Here is a 20,679-nt window from a genome sequence, read left to right as displayed (position 1 = left end):
AAACTGGGATAAAACTTTAACAAGCTTAATTTGTATTTATACTCCCAACACAAACCTGAAACACTGACTAGTTTCGGATTACATTTACCCACCCTCCCTTTCACACCCTGGCTTCCCCCTCTTCTTTATTCCCATTCCACTTCAGGATCATCCCAGAACATGCAGTATCTGCTTGCACTCAAACACAGAACGACATAAAGAAAAACAACACATTACTGCCACTGCAAGAACAGGGACATGAGGGAAACAGGGTAAAACCCAGCTATAGCTGTTACAGGGCAAGGAGGTAAGTCTGTGATACTACTTAAGGGACAGCCAGTGCCTTCAGTTTGCTACACAGAAGGTTATACCCAAGCAGTCCACGCAGGTTGGCGTCACCAGCCAGCCTGCGTGTCACATGCTTCCCCTTAGTGAGAAGTACAGCCACAGACTGATAGCTTCTGTCCCCAGGTGAATGGAAGTTTTTTGAGCAGTAAACATCTGTTCAATCACCTGCTACAAAAACACAGAAAGCACAATACTTGCAATAGAGGTCATACGTATCAGCCCAGAGGTCACCTTACAGACACAGCCTTTGTTCATTCAGAGACTCCTCTGCTGTGTGAACCAATACAGAATTGATCTCGGGCAGTGGATCACAGATCTGGGAAGAAACCTAGAGCACTGGGCCACTTTTGGTATTCAACAGACCGGAGCACGGAATGCTCTTGCCCTGTTTTACTGTCAGAAATCCTTTTGCAAGCGAAGACTCTGACAGTGCCTCTCTGCCTTGTCAGTGACAGCTCTTTTCCATTCAACAAAAGAGAATGCCCTTGAAGGTGATCAGTCAAAAGAAAGCACTTTTGAAGCAGATCAACCAGAAGATTCTCACTCAATGCTAGTTAATAACGTTTCATAGGCTACTTTTGTAAATGAAAAAGAAGTATCACAAAGGTAGAAGTAATCCCAAACAAATCTGTCTGATGGTGCCCAGCATCCAGGCAGGCAGACAAGAAGTGTTCCCAGGCCTGTGACAGATGGAACAGCCCACAGAAGCACCACACTGATACTGCAACAGAGGCCAACGCAGACAAGTTGAGAGAGGACAAACCTTCAGCAATGCACCAGAAGAGCTTCAAGGCTGTGGGCAGAGTGGCACACAACTTAAAGCAAACACATCCAAACAACTACTTCCATCAAAACACAAAAAGCAACTACCACAGCATTATGTGTTCTGAGAAAAATCACAACCCCATGTTTAACAACCTGAGGATTAAATAACCCAAAGTGGTGCAGGCAAGAAGAAGAAAAGCACCAGAAAGTTCCTGTCACTGAAGTATATGCCACGATTTGTTAAGAGAAAACTCAAATGACAAACTGGCTCAAGAGGGGTGTGGAATTGGAAAAACATTCAACTCTCACACCCAAGAACAGGAATTTGTCAAGCAAGGTAGGCTGGAAGCACTACAACTAGCAGGACATCGGCATTTGGTCGTTCTGACATGTCAAGTTAGAAAAAACACCACATTGGATGCTGCAACATGAAGTGCCTGAATGATGGAACTATAAGCTCTCTGCCAAAAATAAAATAAAATGATAAATCTATTTTCAGCCTGGGAGCTACTCTGAGTTTACAGAACAGGTTCACCAGCCAAAAAAACATGGCAAAATGACAAAAAACAAGGCAGCAGGGCAAGCAGGCTTCTACTGATGGGAATTATGATGGACTAGATTCAGAACAGGAGAAAGCTGGATGCTTGAGTTAATACACTAGGATGAAAATTAAACTGAAAATACAACTTGGAATGACCACCGTATTTATGAAATGAAAATAACATAGAATATGTGCAGTAACCCTGAGGCATCACTTCCTCTGCCCACCTACTAGCATCTACTATGTTCCTGATTTATTATGCAGCAACATTTCACTTCACAGGAAGAAGAAATTAATGGAAAGCTTTCTCATAATGTCCTTTGAGTTTAAAATCAAGGAAGGAGTTCTAAATAAGCTTTCTGAGCTTGAAACTACATTATATCCCATTAACCTACATAGCAAGTTAAAACAAAGCTTGCATTAATATTTGTTTAAAGGCATAACCTCTTCCACTCTTGTTTTTAACCACCTCAATCATAAGTTTTAAAAGATGTTCATGCAAGGTACTTCCTGATTCACAGAAACGAAACCATGATAACAAAAGAATGAGACAAAGCAGCGCACTGACAAGAAAAGACAGGAAACATTTCAGTATGTGGACAAACAGTCATTCTCCGGGATTTAGACACTTAACTGATCAAGTCTAACTTGCCAGAAAGAATATCCTTCTTTCTCAAACACAGCATGGAAGAAAGGCCATTTCAAGAATGTTTCCATTCCACTGCTGAATAGTCATCTGAACTACACCATTTCCATTCTCTCTTAAAAGTCATCTAGAGGCAGAAAAGAGGGAGAGAAGCCAGGTCGTAGGAAGAAGTGGGATCCAAAGTCAGCAACAGATCCAGACATAAGTTACTGCCTAGTGAAAAATGCAGCTTGTACATTGTCATGACAAAGCTTCCCCTTCACACAGAGCAGCTCTGAGAGAGGAGGAAAGATCAAAACAAGACACACTAAGCAGATCTAAAAGATCACTGCTGCCAAAAGAGGCATTTTCTCCTCTGTCCAAGACATTCATTTGTGGTCACAGCCAAGTACCCCCAGCAGACTGAAACTTGTCTAAGCCTCCAGTAGCAATTCGAATTACTAACTTGGAAGAAACCAAGAAAATCTGGATTAGCAAGTTGCCTTAGCAACTTAGTGTGACCAGACAAAACCAGAACACAGGCAAAGAAAAGGTCACAACTGAGGTTAGGAACAGGAACTACACTTTTTAGTGGAGTTTCAACACTAGAATATTGTCAGGACAATTCAAGTGTGATATGGTCACATTCTTTCTTACACCACCAAGTGCTGAGGAACAAGCTGAAAAAAAAAAATCTACTACTTCAGCCTAATCTATGGAAGAAGGACAGGTGTCTTCATCCCCCTTCTTTCTGTGCTTTGTGCTTCCTCTGTTGTACAGTACAGGCATTGAGGCTATGTTTTTTGTTGTTTAGATTGCTCTTTCTGCCCGTCCTCCACTCCTCCCCCAGCACATTTCAACAGCCACCGTTGCTTAGTAAGTATCCTTCTGTCCTGAACATTCTTATACAGCGTCCTTCATCCAAGTCATTTATACCCTCCACCGTTCCATCACAATGTAAGCTCCGTTCATTCTTTCTCTTTAAGAAAAGACTTAAAATTCATGCCTCCAAATAAAACACACCACTTTCTCTGCCACTTCCCCACTGATGCCACTGCATCATGGAAATTCATAAATTGTTTTGAACTATGTCAAAATTCCTACCTTTGCAACTGCATCCTAGGGCCAATATCTACCTACACAAGCAACCAATGCATTATCCAAACGTTTATTACTGTACTGCTGTAGCATCTATCCTTAAAGTGAGAAGACAAAATTTATATCAAACAATATACACAACAAATAAAAAAAAGTGCTTGTTAGAATTCTACAGTATCTGGGTATGCATAGTACTTACTTGGTGCATTCTTCTAAAGACTGTACAAGCATTTGCTGGAAAGAACTTATTTCTTCCAGATTTCCCATTAAGTATGAAGTATTTGCCGAGTTTAACCTGGAGCCAAAGCAAATAAAAGGTGTTTACTTTGTGATCATTGACTAATTGTGCTTTAATAAAACCTATAACCTTAAAAAAATGCTTACCAGTTCTTAGACTGAGGACCAGACTGTTTTAGTCAGCAAGCGAACTGAATAAAAAAAAGCCCTGCCTCAAGAATCTCACAGTCCACCCAAGAAAATGCACATTGACATTGTTATTTCAACCACGCAAACCCTCTCCAATATACAACAGTTCTCAAGCTTAATTTAAAATAGAAAACCAAAACAAACTCACATACTTTTCACTGGCTTGTAACGGTCGCAGGTAGTTTGTAAGCATTGTTTGTAGCTCCTTAGCATATTCATTTTCTGTTTCTAATATATTTTGTAGCACCTACAATAAATGACAGTTTCTAATAGGTATTTAAGAGATACTTCAAAATGTTCAAATCACTACCAGTTTTAAAGGCATACTAAAATTTACTTAGTACTAGGAAAACTTAAATGAGTATTCCTATACCAAACTTAAGAATCAGCAGGTAAGAACTGAATAGTCTACATTATGAAATTCCCCAGGCAAAAACCCACCACAGAAACAATGAGGCATCCTTTAACCATAAATAAAATAAGTGGTAAATGTAGTGAAATTCCTGTTGGCTTAAAACTTTTACTGTAAAATTTGAAAGCTATACAGCATTCTTCCAAAGCTAGGGGTAATTATGCCTCCTATGTACTTCAGAACAGTCATCAGAAAAATCATCAGAAATTGGTAAAGCACAATAGAAGTTCTAACAGAAATGAACAGTTAGTGCTGTTTTCTCGGTCTCAATTACAACACACCACAACTAATCTTGCTAGCAAAGTGTTTACTTGTTCAGATATCCTGTTCTATCTAGAAGGTCTGAATATTAACAGATTTACAAATACCAAGTAACTGCCAACTTTATTTAGCAATATGATTACCACTATCGCATTCTTTTTAAATGGGGCTGCCGAATCTTCCAGTAGGAATGCAGTAACATACATTACCATGAGAAAATTATAACACATTCTGATGTAAAGCCAAGAATTTATAAAACAGCACACACTTGTTTTCTGGCTGAATATAAATCAAACAACTGGAATACCCCCAAACATGTACAAGAGAACATTTTACTGAGCCATCTCCCAGGAGCCTGCTTTAGGATATCCTCCAGTATAATCACATCAGGCTCTACTGTGCTGCTAGCAGGCAAATGTATTTTGCCTCCAAAAAATTAATGATTCAGCAAAGGAATCATCAGAATTAGATGTAATTCAATGAACACAGCTGAGCTTTGAGAACTTTTTGCTATTCACTGGTCAAAAGCCACGCCACAAACCTCCTCCTTTTGCTACATGCCGTATTTGTCAAGCCTACAGTAATATCTCATTTCAGCATTTATACTAATGACTGTAATTGAGTGCATTATTCACTGTTGTAGTCAATACTCTTTCTTAGGAAATAAAAAAAGCCATTCATTCCTAAATGCAAACCTGATGAAATAACTTTAAATAGTTCAGTATGTCAACGAAGAATTCACTGTTCCTTTCATTGGTGTCATTGATTCTGCTTATTCCTTGAATGCTTCTATTCATTTGGAGAGGGAGAGAGACCATTTTTGAGTTCGTTCTTTTCTTGGAAATCTGAATCCTGAACTGAAGATTAAAATGTCTCCATTCTCTGCTAAAGACTATGACAGAAGAATGTCACAGGGAAAGTTATGGCTACTAACTAGAACACTACAGCGTAAAGTACAATATGGGCACACAAATTTTAAAAAAGCTAAGGTTTTTTTGACCACTTAGACCAGGAAAAAAAAAAATGCAGCACTAATTAAACCCCATATTCTTTTACACATACATAAAACAAAGTAAATTGTTAAAATGGAAATATAAAAGTACTTAGCATCCATGAGGTTCACAACTAAATGCAAAACCTATCTTTCCCAATATGGCTTTCCCTACAAAAATCTCCCATCCCAAAGTCACTACAGAGCTATTAGTAGGGAAAAGGAGACTGAAAGCCAAAGACAAAAAAAAGAGTGTACTGACGAAGCACTGAACAGCATTAAAAGCAATATAAAGATAAAACTCAGCAAATTTGCTAGAGAGCTTGAAAGGCTGCACCACTGCTCCACTTCCCATACTTTGCTATGAACAGCTGTCTGAAAAGCTTGAAATAAAAACTAGTTCCATGTTGGACACACTATTTTCCTGTGGTGGCAGGGATTTCTATTTGAGCATTTTCTTTGCAATATGGAGAATACAGGATTGGAGAAAAATACATTTAAAGGAGAAAAAAAAGAAAGAATAAGAGAGCCTAAAAACTAGAATTATCAACCTGATAAATTAATGCAAAAAGGAAAATAAATGCAACTGTACATAAAACAGCTACAAAACCTATACAGAGTATTAGATACATTTCTGTTGCTTTATGTTATTCTAGTAGTTCAGTGTTACACAATATTTTAGATACAGTTTCAAACACCTCCCAAAACACATTAAATCTTTTTTTTTTACAAGTACAGTTTCCACAGTATACAACATTCTTTTACTTTGAACCTCTTTAAAAAAGAATATTCTTGCTTACATAGCTCTAAACCATCAGTTCTGTGAAATCTCGCATCCTTCCAGCTTGACTTACCTACCTCGCTGAGAAGCTATGAGGATTAAATGCCCAGACTGTGCTCTGAAGTGGTAAGTAGTCAGTATTTCAACTCAGTATTTTGGCATCAGAGTACCCTTACATTCCTCATATCCACATCTCACCCGCACGCTCTAATAATCACCTTTCTTCCCTTTCCTGCTTTCTGCACGTTCTGGCTGCTGCAAGACCCCATGAGACCTCGAAGACCTTGTTTCCACAACTCCACCACAACATTTGCACAGATAAGACTGGGTACCAAAAAAGCAGCATTGAAGTGGGAGCTTTTGCAGTCCGTAACACTGATGAATGGCAGGCACAGACAACTGAGCTCGTACAGCACAAGCTCTCTCAATCACACAGCATGGAAAATTCAAGTGTGGTTAACAATTCTGTCATACAAAACCCCAGCCATCTCCCTAAGGCAATAACCTACCACCCAAAAATGGATTTAAAATGACCTACATGAAGCTGATTGCCTTCCAAATCACAGGGAGAAAAAGCCAATTTCACAGCAATGCCTGGGCATGATCCTGTAGCACATTCCCATTTTAGGGGAGTAGTATGGCACTCAACTGAAATATCACGTACTTCAGCAAAACAGTGATCAATGTCTAATTTTCCTGGATCACGAGAATCTGAGAGATGAATGCCTTAAAATAGGCCCCCCAAGAGGGACAGCGTAAAGCATCATGCAAGTAATAGCACATCTCAAGAGTCCTCAAAAACTTTGATGAACTTCAGTAAACACACTCTTGACCTAAATGCAAAAGTGTGGCCTCAAAAGGAGTGCTTATTTTCCATCACTTCTCAAACCCTTAAATGAAAAGCGAGGTCACCCAAACATTCATACTATGGGGAAATTTGTCCGTTTCTTTACCTGCTTTTAAAAGAGCTTCTTAATCTCAAGGCAATTATCCTGTAAGTGGAGATAACCTGACTATTTTGGACTCAAAAGTTTTAAATTCTCAAGGGATCTCAAATAAAATTAAAACTCAAGACTAACACCTGCTCTCTGTCTTCAGGGAACAACCTGCAGTAATATGCCCGCTTCTTCAGTAACAGGTTACTAAATTACTTCTATGTGAAAAATGCTTTGTGCTTGATCACAAGTCTGGTTCACATTACACACTGCTGCAGACTTGTACCATTTTAATGGAGAACAAGACCTTGTAGCACTAGTCATTCTCTACTAACCTCCATTCCTGAGCCATGGAGAATATAAGCATAAACCAAATGTGCTCTGTCTTATCAGCAACACCTAGTGCATAAAGTGCACTGAGACTACAAGGCATGTGATTTGTGTTATGAACTTCAGATGGAGCTCTGTGAATCCATAAAAATAAAGAACACTTTTACAAGGGAGTGAAGAACAGCAGAAAGCAGTGAAAGCAACCTCCTCTTTATATTAAGCACATTTCCCTTAGCGTATCTCAGCCCTTCTCCCAGAAAGGGCGATTTGCAGAGCCCCTCCTACCACTTTCTGAACTTCCTCTGAACTGCCCTTTGATTTTATCCGCAGTCTGAAAAATGTACCCACAGGTGCTGCCCATACCTGCACAAATCCTGCCCTAGGAAAAAACAGCAATAAATAATCACAAGGTTTACAGGGTCTCAGCACATACCTGTATGGTGGAAGATAGCCACGACTTAAAAATAGCAAGCAGTCCCAGAGTAAAAGCCTCAAATCATGCCTGGTTGTCAAGACAGCCTTTAACATACATTTTAGTGCTCACTCTTTAACTCAAGCTACATCCTTTCAGCTACCAGTTGCCAAAGGTTTATTTGGAGCTGTTCTGTTTTTACCTTAGTACGGGCTCAATTTTGTTACCAGTACAGTCTGATAAAACTCTAGCAGAAGGAAGTCCCATGTCTGCAGCTTACATATGAAGACAGAACAAAAACTGAACTCACAGGTTAAACTGCTTCCACTTCAGTGAATGGTTTTGCTGCTTGTCTTATTAAAAATGTAATTATTTTTATGTGTAGATAACTAAAGTAATTATTTTATAGTTATATTGCCGTCAGAAGCACTCGTCGTTTTTCAAGAAAATCTAATGCCAGCATGTCTAATTTAGGTTTCAGGTAAAGTCTTATTCCTCTGAAACAAATGTGCATGCTACAACACTGCCTCTTATTATTTAAACAAAAAGAATAAAATGTTAAGCTTAAAAAAAAAGTGAGTATCTTCCACACTGCGGAAAAATGTGAAAACGAGACAATTGTCCAGTTCACTGCAGACAGATCGAAGAACAGCACTCTAGGGCCAGTGTTCTAATTTACTATATATATATTATTATGAACTGATAATTTCTACCTCCTGCACATCCCCACAAGATGTCATCAACAGTTAATAGCTAGGAATCTTATTACATCAGCTTAGTGCACCAAGACAGCTGTACCCAAGCAAGGTAAAAAATAACCTAATTCCAAGAGTAGGTACGATGGTTACTAGGGGTTTTTTTTGTTTGGTTTGGTTTTGTTTTTTTGGTTTTTTGGGTTTTTTTTCATTGAACTACTTTAAAAGCCAGCTACGGCTATCTGTTTCCCAAAGTATATAGTAGCTTGAGTCTCCATGGTTATGATAATAGGTTATCCAGGGAACAATTATAAAAGGCACACAAGCCAAAGGTGGTATTTCCAAGTTGTATGGCATTTTATAACGTAGCCACCTTAACTGTAGTTTCAGGCAAATCCAAACATTTACTTTCTGTTTTCACTGAAGCACAATATCACACCCCCAAATGGCCTTTATCACCCCTACGAAGTAAAATATACAACAAGATTCAATTCATTTTGGACACAAACTAGAGTTTTAGTTAAGCCCTCTGTTAAACAGCTGCAACTCATTTTTCATCATATTAAGATCTGTCAGGGAAATAACAATGTAAGATTATATAGAGAGGCACGTAATTACCAAGCACTTCAAAAAAACCCACCAAAAACCAAACCAAAACCACCACACTCCCCCTCAAAAAAAAGCAAAACCAACCCAAATCTAAAGGACTGTTCAAGACAGCTGCAATTTATTTTGATTAAAAACTCAACACAGATATAAACTTAATTAAGAAGTCTTCTGCCTAGTGGAGGGACTAAATCCTCTCCTTTGTTGCATTCACCTCAGTTTACTTGTCTTGAAAAACATAGGTTTTAACGTCAAAACAACAATAGAGAAGACATATTTGCTACTACACTCTACAGCAACTTTGGAAAAAAAAGACTATAAAGAGATACAGTGAAAAACAAAAATAAAAAGGAAAACTATCCAATATTTTGTTGCTGGATGTACCACAGTAAGATCATTATTTCTAGCAGTTTGAAGGAAGGTGTACCTGCACAGGTACTTTCCATCATGACTAGCAGGTGTGGGATACAACAGCCAAAAAACTGCAGCCCTCCCTTTACCATGGAATTACAGCTACCATCAGAGGCACTGAACAAGCCAGAGAGAGGAGCAGAAGATTGTTTCATTGTTTTCAATTAGGGGACTATATACAAAACAGCACTGTTCTTCCAGGTGGCTGATATTATTCATACCACAACCACAAAAGATGAAAGCATAGAACTATGCTATATGATCCCTACTAAAAATTGACAGATAAAATTAAGAACAATGAAGCTGCTTCAAAGAAAAGGGAAAGAAATTATGTTTTGGTTTTACACCAGCAGGGTGCAGTGGTTAACAAAACCAGTAAGATGCTTTTTGTTTCCCAATATATCTACTGTTAGTAAATAAAGGATTCTCAAAATGGTTACAACAGGTTAAAAAACAGTTTGGTATGTTTCTTACATGCATCTACCAAAGAGGTCTGAGTACTAGGTTAAGAATTCCTGAGGGTGTGTTAATGGCTGACACTAGCTATACCACTTTTACTGTGAAATCCATCCATCAGTGTATGGGAGAGATTCCTGAAGTTAATCATCAAGTTGATTTATAAGCATGAATACAAAAGATGCAAATTCTTTCAAAATATTCCATCCCTTGTTTAACAAAAAGGGCAAAAATATTCTTAATTACTTTAACACAGCAAGATTTCACGAATTCATAGAGACTGGGGAAGACAGATTGCATATTTGGGGGATGGGGGAGAAAAGGGAAATCCACAACTAGTAAAGCAAATAAAATGAGCATAATATATTACATAAATGCCTATTATTCACTTTAGACTATAATTTTGCATCATGCTTAAGAATCTGTATGTATGAGTCTATTAAACTAATTAGGATCCTGTTCATATGAGAATTTATAAAACTCCTATCTAGTTTCAGCAGTAAGGCTCTGACAACACTGCCAAATTTTTTGCACAGGTAAGAGCATTTAGTTAAATGATATTCTACCACATACAACAGCTCACACGGAGGAAAAAGGATCACTCACCACATTGTAATAGCTTTTGTTAATTGCAGACGTATCAAAGCCTTTAGGTGGACTCTTCAGTGTACCTGATTTGGGGGAGACCGGTTTTTCTGAAATGTAAGATATTCTGAGGTCAAAGGGGTGCAATTTCATAGCTCAACACTAGAGGTCAAACAAACTGCTTTAAAATATTTCTCAATAAGATACAGTGAAAATAGTGCTTCACTGAGAAACATACTTGTGCTTGACACTACTGGTAAAGAAACAATATGGTTCATATGTTGAAAATGAAACTCTAGCCTCAATGAAGGCAGGCACAAAAACTCCCATTCTTTTTCCTGGAACCCAAAAATCAGTTAGTAAAATTAGCTTTTCCAGATTTTTAAAAAACAAAAACGAAACTATGACAGATTGCAATTAAACAAAGAACCCAAGCGTTTCCAAACACCACACACAATTTCAAACAAAAGTTGTATTAATTTTAATATCAGTTTAATGAACTCTGTAAAAGCAAGTGACTAAAGCTGAACATACTAGAGGCACGACTTCATACTCAGTCTGGTTGAAATAGAGAATCAAAAAACTACACAAGTAGTAGAGTGACTTACCCAATGCTTATCTCTGAAAACTAGCTTTTTTAAAAAGTTACTTTCAATGTTAAGTAAAAAAAAAAAGCTTATGTACTTGAGAAGAGAGTCCATCAGAACAATAAATGCAATCCTTCCTGTATCCCATAGTGAATCTACTCAGTAATGCACACTTTTCCTGGAAGGACAATTAAGTCTGTGAGATCAAAACAACAGTCCTAAGTTACCCAAGTGCTGACTCCCAGAATGGAGAGGTACAGAAAGCACACTCCTAAAGCTTCCCCTCCTACCTCCACCATTGCTCTAAGTCAATCGAAGAGGAGCAAAGATGATGGGAGAGACAATCAAAAGCACCATGCTGCTGCTGGAGAAACAGTAAGTAAGACTTACACCGTCTCTTTTCGACCTCTCAGCACTTTAAACGAGAATGCTTGTGAGGCTGTATTTATCAGGACATTATGGTGTTTTGATTTGTTTTTTAAATAAGTAGGCTTGTCTAACATGCAAATTTCAAATAAGCACTGAATTTGCATCTGAACAGTAAAATTGCAAATGGTAAACAAACAAAAAAACTCCACAAACCAACAAAAATCCCGAAAAAAGCATCATCAAAACATACCTACTGGAAGTTTTACCTTTATTTTAAAAGCACGCTCCTGTTTCAAACACATTTTAATAAAGATATATGAATAATTTAGCTCTAGTTTACCCGATACCTCAGGCCACTAAGAATAAATTATGCAAGTTTCCAACACAGACCCGCCTTTCCAGGGGAAGCCCAGTCAGCCAGGCCAAGGGCCCTGCTATCCCCACGGACAGTAAAGCTGACCAGGGAAACACCACCATAAGCAGAACAGCTCGTGTGGTACCAGCCTCTGCTAGACTGTACCCTGGCTAATCTAGTGCTTCTTTCAGGCTGCCCAGCTGCAGTCCCATGGGTGTTGCACTCTCAGGGGAGCTGACTACAGATGCAGGCCACAGTTTTGCCTCCAGTGCCAGGAGCGCCCAGCAGGCCAATGGGTCCTGAGGCTTTAGCTAGCAGTCTGCAAGGAGCAGCTCAGGCCCCAAAAGCACGCAAGTGGTATTATCTTTAAGGGGATTTTCTCTGTATTTCACTGGAACTCCCCTCAAAGAAGCTATTCTAAAAATAAAATATGGTCTTAAGACTGTCAAACACGGGCAAAAACATTTCTCCTTACTATGTTCAGAGATGACAGTAAAATCCTTTTGGTTCATATCCCCTGCCCACCCCAGCTCCCAAGTCAGCTATAAGCTGACAGACAGCACAAAAACCATTAGCCCCAGCACTTAGCTGGGAACGCCGACGCTCTCAGCCACCTGCAGTACATACATGCTTGCTATACAGTCAAGCAATTCCAAATGACAGGACTCCTCCCATCCCCTTAGAGCAAAACCATAAACCCAAGCAGACTTGTCATCAAACACTCAGCATGAAAACAGCACCTAAAGTCATGCTGTATGGATGGCTACCCATTTATATATTCACATATAGTGGTACTCATTTATGGGGAAATTACAATTTGGTTTTTTGTACTGAATGATAAACCTGTCGTTTACACAAACTTGGTAATTTGCTTTCATTCTCTACAGAAGCTCTGACTTCTATTTCAATTTATAGTGACTTTCAGGTTCACCAAATATGTAAAGGCTTATCAGTCATGCACCAGAAAGGAGTTATTTAAGAAAAAGCAAAAAGTCAAAGTAAGTTTTCTCATAATACAGATGTCTGACCCCTGTTAATCTGGAGAAAGCTGGCCAGTCATAGAAATCTGGCTCTTCTTCCAGCTAGTTTGTTATCTTTAAAGGGTCTAAAAACACATCTCTGCCCCTAACATTTTCTCTTCCTAAGCTGCTGAAGTGGGAGATTTTTTCCTCAGTCATTTATATTACCAACCGTTCATCTGATTAAATTATACATCAGAGACACACGATCAAATTGAGATTTAAAAACAAGACACAAAAAAGAATCACACAGTCAAACAATTTCGCCTGAACAGTCACAAACAACATTCAGCTTTTAAAATGCAAAAGCCTTTTCTATTGCAGAAACACAGAATTAGACACAGCAAATCAGTCCAGCTGTCCATCATGTCTGGTATTCTGCCTCCAAGCACTGTCTTGCTCATGAGGAGGAATAAGAAACATTCTTGTTGTAATCAACTTATTGCACAATGCATTACACAAAAGAAAATCCTGATCCTGCACATAAGAAATCACTTCCTTAGCATAAACAAAGATAAATGTTATCATCCTTCATGACAGGACATTACAGTACTTTGGCAAACATACAGGCATAATTCATTAAACATTTCAAGCAGGTGTCATGCCCACTCAGCATACTGGTAACTTATACCGGTCTTATAGTTCCATAGGTCTATGCAGTCCATAGGTTTCCAAAACATTAGCAAAATACTCTGGCACCCTGCCCACTCCCCTAACCAACTCCTCTGTTTCTCAAAGCACTGGAAGAGAGAGACTTGAGCCAAACACCAGGTTTTCCCGTACAGAAGATTCTCCCCTTCAGTCACCCATCCATTACATTAACACTAAAAACACATCAACAAGCACAGCATATGATCATATCCAAAACAAACACGATCTGCTCAAGTACTGGAAGAGACTGTATTCAGCTGATGACTGATACCAAGAGTTAAAGTTACCACTATCAGTTTCTTTCCTGATCAAAGCATTACGGTCAGCTGCACCCAGATACACTTGATAGTGCTTTGAAGTGTCTAGTGGCTAGTGATAAACCAGATAGAACTCACTTAACAGATCATCTTTGGGTGGAGACCGAGTTTGGCATAGGCTTCTTAACGTTATTCTTCCAGCAAATAATTATTCTCAGTAGCACCAAAACAACTTAGAGCAGCTGCTTCTGTAACCTTTCCCTAAGCAGTACATAAGATGCCATCAACTTTCTAAAATGCAAGTTGTGTTATCCTTTACAAGCATCTACCTTTCTAAGTGACTGTAAAAGGACAATTTACCCAATCCTTCCCAACATTTTGTTTCATTCTTTTTTCATTTACATGCAAGTATTTATTTTACTTGCCTTCAAATTACTTGTCATGCTCACATTCTCTACCTCTGTCACATTCATTTTCATGCAACAGTCTACTTCACAACGCACTGCTTCAAGACATCCTTTAGTAAAGTATTGCAACCCTACTGCTGCAAGAACATCACCATGTGTTTCTGCCGTTACTAGGCTATGGTGTGTAACCTAGATGCAAAGATGTGATTTAGACTATTTCATCCTACAGTGCAGGAGGAAAGATGTACCAGCTGGGACACCGAAAGCTAGATGGTCCCTATTAGTGAAGTGCGACAAGCCAGCTCTGTCTCTCTACACTAATTGGTTCAAGTCCAGTATGAGGAGGGCAGACCCAAACTTGTTCCCAGTTGACTCAGGCATCGCTGCAACATGCTCTATTCTGCAATGGGGACACTACCAACACTTCCTCCCTAGTAGCATTCATTGGTCCCAACCTCTACTCTATTTATGTCTGTAGAGTAACACTTGACAACAGGTACGCTTTACCCAACCACGTACACCTGAAGGGGGAAAGCAAAACTAGCATTCTTTGTGGGTTTTTCTTTTCTTCATTCTTTTTCCAAAGCTACAAGTGGATCTTGTCCTTCCCTCACACACCACAGGATGGAAACAGCAGATACTCTGCTCTTCCACTACACTTGAGCCTTTTCCCCCACTGATTTTTATTTATTTATTAACATCCAACCAGAAGAGCCACTAATTTGCTCTGGGCCTGATACTAACATAACTGTCAAAAAAGTGTAAGAAAAGATAGGCTAGAACAGTAATGACACATTAATTTCTGTGAATAATTAGAATTAAAACTTTGTGACATAGCAAATGTAATTTTTCAAAGCTGTATTTCCTTCTGCATAATCTCATGTCATATAAATTGATTACATTTTTATAAAACCCAGCAAGTGACCATGTGATTTTTTAAAAAAAAAAAGTGATTAACATCTGACAGTAGCTAAGCAACTGCATCCCATTCTGGCTAACCACTATTCTTTTTAATGCAAGGGAACTCTCAAAACTATGTCTCCAAATCTCTCTACTGTTCGAGACAGAAGCAGCACTATAAGAGACAAGACTCCACCTACACCTTCACCATCACTGCTCTGTTTTATGTAAGTAATAAACTCGCAAAGGCCACGCTGTCAAATATCTAACAAGTTTACACAGTATAAATCTTTTATCCTATGTCACATGTAAGAGCATGGCAGAATAAAAATAAAAGTCCTCTCATTTCAAAGTACTTCCTGACTAGTGATCAAAGAGCTTTTTAAAAAGAAAAACAGGTAAAATGTTAAAAGGTTTAAGAAGGAAAATGAAAACATGCACACAGGGAAGGAGGGAGAGAGAAAAATGGACCATCTTTTTGACCTTACAGTGTATCTGAGCACATACCTGAAAAGAAACTATTACTATGGGGTTTTTTTCCTATTTGTAAGTTTGATCATAAGTACCACAATTTCAAACAGATCTTCTTTTTCCCCTTTGGTTGGGAGGAAGGGGGAGGAAAGAAAACACACGCAAAAGCAAAATAAAAATCATTTTGCATCTCAGCCAAATTTATTCCCCCCAAACCACAGAATTATTGTCCAGCCTAAGAAAACTAAATGCTGTGCTTTGCTCAATAATCTCAGTATCTGTCCTACAACCATTCATAGCTCACCTCATACATGTATTAGCATTCTGTGCTAACACTAATCATTCTGGCATAGCTACACAAACAAGTTACAGCATGGGCACAGCATTGCAATGTTTTATTAGCTACATGGAGATACCTTATCATGTAACATACTCTGCTTGTACAACTATACACAATGTAGTTTACTTCTAAAATTTTTAAGAAAGCAGTGTGGGTAAAGGCAGTTCCCGTTACCAAGCAGCTCCTTCCTCCTTGTCTTTAATATCTAACTTCAGATCAACCATACAAGCTATCTGACATTAAAGGATACCAATTTACAACAAAAATCCATTTATCTAAACATCTAATAGCTATGAATTTTGTGAGAATTAAAACAAAAACACACATCCATGAAGAACTTTCCCTTTCTTCTTACCCAGTTTGCCAAAGTCTGGTTATGCCAGACTGAAGAGATTTATTTAATCAAACTCACCATTTCCCAGGAACTCTCCAAATAATCAAAACATCCAGAATCTCCAAAACATCATCAAAAATGCTAAGTGTTAAGAATTCTGTATAGGTAACTAACTGCTGTACTTTCAGCCCCATTTGAGAGAAGAAAGAAGGGTGGAATCATACTGCCAATGCCAGAACACTTTACAGAGTACTGTGAAAACCAATTAGATGTCCAGGATGAACATTTGTTCCCAAGACCTTAATCAAGAGCAAGTATTTCAACAAACCTATCCTGATCTTTTTTAAAATAAATTCATTGTAATGCTGATAGAAAACACATTTTGAATTTGAGTTTGCAAGACAGCAAGTTCTACTAAATCATTTTGAAATAAATCAGGAAAAAAAGGCACTGTTGTGTTTCAACCTCATGCTTAAAGCATGAGGGCACTTACAGTACTTCTAAATTAGGAAAAAATCTTACAGTAACGTACATACAGTTGCCAGTAAGTCAAGAAAAAAGGACAGTGAAAGACTATCAACTCAAGAAATGTCAACCAGTCTAATGAAGACCAGCAAAAAAGAGCAGGGGCACAGGAGTGCAACAGAGACTGTCAACACATACATATAACAGACAAAACTTCTCATGAACCTCTACCAGAGCCATTCATGTAACTTCAGAGCTTTGTGGTAAACAGTACTACATTCTTGTTTCAACAAGGACAACAGAACAACAAGTCTAACCTCAGGACACAGTGACAATGTACTTTGATACAGAAGGGAGGAGAGTTACAGAGAAGTCCCTCTCTCTCTAGCACCTTCTACAATACCCACAAGGAAGAAATCACTTGAGAACAAATGTTCATAACAAATTACTGGAAACAACCAAGAAAAAAAGAGCATTGCAAAATGAGAACAACAAACTAAGTAAGAACTCAGTAAACTTCAAAATATGTGTAAAAACAGGATTCGCACCAGTGACGGTGCAAGGGTAAAAAGGCTCACAAGAATGACAAGCCTTTTAAGAATTAGGGGCATCTCAAGGAAGACCAAGAAAAGTAGATGCAAATTGACAAGATCAAATATCACAAATACTACGGTGACACTACGGTGACCTCAAAACACAGAAAAAGAAACAAAAGTAACTAGAAGTCAGGTCACCAGCTGAAATACAACATGGACATAAGAGTAAGAGCAAACAAAACATTCCATCACATACATTCACCAAGTGGGAAAGCTGATCTGCAACTCAGAAGAGTTATTAGCAGACATCAAGAAGCTCTTAATATGTCATGCTTCCCTCTACCCCCCCATCCTCATTATAAAAGGTCAACTTCAGACAATTCAAACATACCTACGAAAGACATTAAAGCAAGTTAAAACTAGTATTTTGATAAAGGAGTACCTGCTGTGCCGATTTGGCAGTAAGAGAACTAGCTACATCCATGTTTGAAACCACAGAAGACAAGTGAAGTTCCACAACATAGTGGAAAAGGCCAAACATAGTAACAGTCTTTAAAAAGGAGAACAGAGAAAGCTAGTGCTACAGGTCAGTCATTTTCACTTTGTAACAGTCAGTAAATGCAGGGAAAACAAGCAGTAACTCAGCTTCCTGAGAAAAAACATAGGCCTGTATTTCCTTCCACAGAAGCAACTGAACATATGAGCGCACTCCAAGAACACAAGAAGTCTGACAGAATCCAGGAGCACAAGCCCTTGCAGCACAGGGAACATGCCTATACAGCAGAGGGAAAAGAAGAACTTTATAGAAAACTTTTCTGATGGTGAGAAGTAAAAACTAAACCATGGAGTAGAAGCAGGTCATGTCAGCCCCCAGGAATCAGACCAGGATGCGAGGACTGGTAGGAATCAAACTGCAGCTGGTATTAACCTCAGCCCTACAGCTTGTTGGCATTTCTGTTTAGGAGAGTTACTTCACTTAGGTGAAATATTCTTAAAAAAACCCAAGAACAACCTTAATTTCAGTTGCTGGCAACTTTCAGTTCTCATTTGTTTTATGTTAAAAGCCAGTTTCATTCAGGAGCCTGACTGCTGACCCAAGATCCAGTCTCAGGAGTCAGAAGAGATCAAAACTGATGAAATCCAAAGCTGACCTCTGAAGCAACGTTTTAAATGAATAATGATGAGACAAGAGAATAGTCATGGCTGACAGACTGCTACAACACCACAGACAAGAAAAAACGGGCTTCAGGAATTGTTTTTCAGATCTCTGAAGAACTTAAATCATGACTGTCCAAGAGGATCTAGTTGAAAATGACAATGAAGTTACAGACCTAAGTCTCTAGCATTCTACAAAAAACAGACTGTAGATTGCAAATCAAGGAAGAGAGTAAAGAGGATACAACCGGAAGAGAAAGAATTTTAAAAATGAAGTTTTACCCTTACAACTTCACTTGGCAATCATACATCGGTATGGCTGCCTAAAAAAAAAAATAAAATTAATGCCAATGATTTTAGCATGGCCCAGAAAACATGTGTTTTCATTGGAGCTGTGAAAAGGGAAGAGTTGTAAAGTCTCTCAGAGAGTCCCTGGGTAGTTTTATCCTACCAGGTTTATCCCTATCTCTGAAAGTAAGCACAGACTGGGCTGGGGGGGATAAAGGGGGATGGTGTGGAGAGAAAAAATTAAAAAAAAAAAAAGATGTCACCCATCACAAGGTCCTACTAAATTAAAAAGCAATGTTAGCTCACACATTCGGTCGTGAAGATGACGTTTACAGAAAACACTTTCTCTGTATGAAGTTCAAAATAAAACTTCAGTGGAAGAGTGAAGCCTGTATAAAGGAAAGGTGAAGGCCTATAAACAAGAAAGAAAAAGAAAAATCACAAATACATTACCTTTCAAAACCTGTCTCTAACTTTTAGTAGATTTTGGTAGAATTGGGGATTTTTCCTGCAATTGTTTGCTTTGAAGTAATGGGACTTGTGCAGAGATTTTCTGGCATAGAGTTTGTGGTTGGTTTTGCAGGGTTTGTTTTAGATTGAGTTTTGGTTTTGTTTTTTTTTTTTAAAGAGATTTGCAGGAAATCTCTCACTATTCAAAAGCCAAATCACCAATTCAAATTATGTCAGCATCAGAGCCAAAATCCAACAGTCTAGGAATTCAGACCGAGGAAGTCAGAGCAGCCCAACTGTGAGAGACGCACAGACAAGCAAACAGAATGGAGGAGTCTTCTGCATGCTTACTGTCGATTCCTCAGTCCTAGAGCACCCTATATAACAAGTAGGGGTGAGGCAATAGGAGTTCATGAGCATTAATGATTGCTGTGAATGAAGTTCAGTAAACACAGTCATGCTTAAACAAAAAGCATTACCATTTTTAAGCAATCAAGCAACTATCAATCTCTACCAAAAGAATTTATGTAAATATGATCTCCTTGAAAACTCACCATTTGATTTTATTTCTCGTACATAGTTACTTGGAAACCACCCTGTTTTGCCATTTAGAGTTCCTTCCCACCAGCCTCCTTCTTCCACTCTTGTAACATGAATAATATCTCCTTTTGAAAAAGAAAGTTCATCTTCATTTGTCTGTTGAAAATTAAATTTTGCTCTCACCACCAACTGATGGTTGCTGTTATCTGTCATGTCCTAGTAAGTGAGAAAAAGAACAAAAAGATCACATTAGAGATTTGAACAATTATTCCATGAACAAAACAGAAGTATCCATAAAATGGCAACAGCCTCTCTTCCACACGTCCCACACATTTCTACTCCAAGCATTTGTAAGGGATGATTTGCCATTTCCAGTATTTCTGTCATTTTAAAACTATAGATTTGTATCAGTCCAGGGAGTATACTGTCTTATTACAGCCCCTTCAAATCAGAAGAGAGTAACAGAGTTAAAATGAGAATAATTCTTACTCTTCCAGAAAACCAAATTCTATTTTCTATATATAGTATAAATTGAAACTGCCTTTGGCAACTACAAAGAAACAACAGATTTACATTAGAGGGGGATTTTTTCTAAAGCTTTCTGGTTGGGAGGAGGATGGAATGCAGTTTGGTTTAATTTAATTCTGGATATAAATAGAGTCTGCAGCTTAAAAACATTTGGGGTTGGATTTTTTTTTCCCTGTAAAAGGTAATGTTGGAAGGTTCCACACCTGAATATGCAAGTCTCCATGACCTGCCAATGGAGGACAGTGTTCTTCCACAAAACATAAGAAACAGTTAGGCAATTTACCTTGAATAAGTACTCACAAATCATCTGCCTCAAGGTTAGCATAGCTGCAAGTCTGCAGCATGTCAGACTTGCAGCTGTTCATATATA

The 20,679-nt window shown here is 38.4% G+C and overlaps 1 protein-coding gene across 6 annotated transcripts in view; it reads right to left on the bottom strand.

The window, feature by feature from the left end:
* Window positions 1-20,679, bottom strand: part of ARHGEF7 (Rho guanine nucleotide exchange factor 7) — a 125,957-nt gene that overhangs the window by 48,862 nt on the left and 56,416 nt on the right. For 5 of the 6 annotated variants that reach the window (XM_056327736.1, XM_056327737.1, XM_056327738.1 and 2 more), the window contains exons 5-8: window positions 19,796-19,997; window positions 10,679-10,767; window positions 3,935-4,029; window positions 3,556-3,651 (exon numbers count right to left, since the gene is read on the bottom strand). In XM_056327736.1, the coding sequence (XP_056183711.1) occupies window positions 3,556-3,651; window positions 3,935-4,029; window positions 10,679-10,767; window positions 19,796-19,997 (482 nt within the window). Of the gene's footprint in view, window positions 1-3,555; window positions 3,652-3,934; window positions 4,030-6,445; window positions 6,512-10,678; window positions 10,768-19,795; window positions 19,998-20,679 lie in introns of those variants that run through there. The other variant, XM_056327741.1, reaches the window with a different exon arrangement.

This window comes from Falco biarmicus, chromosome 2 (assembly GCF_023638135.1).
Source record: "Falco biarmicus isolate bFalBia1 chromosome 2, bFalBia1.pri, whole genome shotgun sequence".
Classification (NCBI taxonomy): domain Eukaryota; kingdom Metazoa; phylum Chordata; class Aves; order Falconiformes; family Falconidae; genus Falco; species Falco biarmicus.
This window is presented reverse-complemented; position numbering and strand designations above follow the sequence as displayed.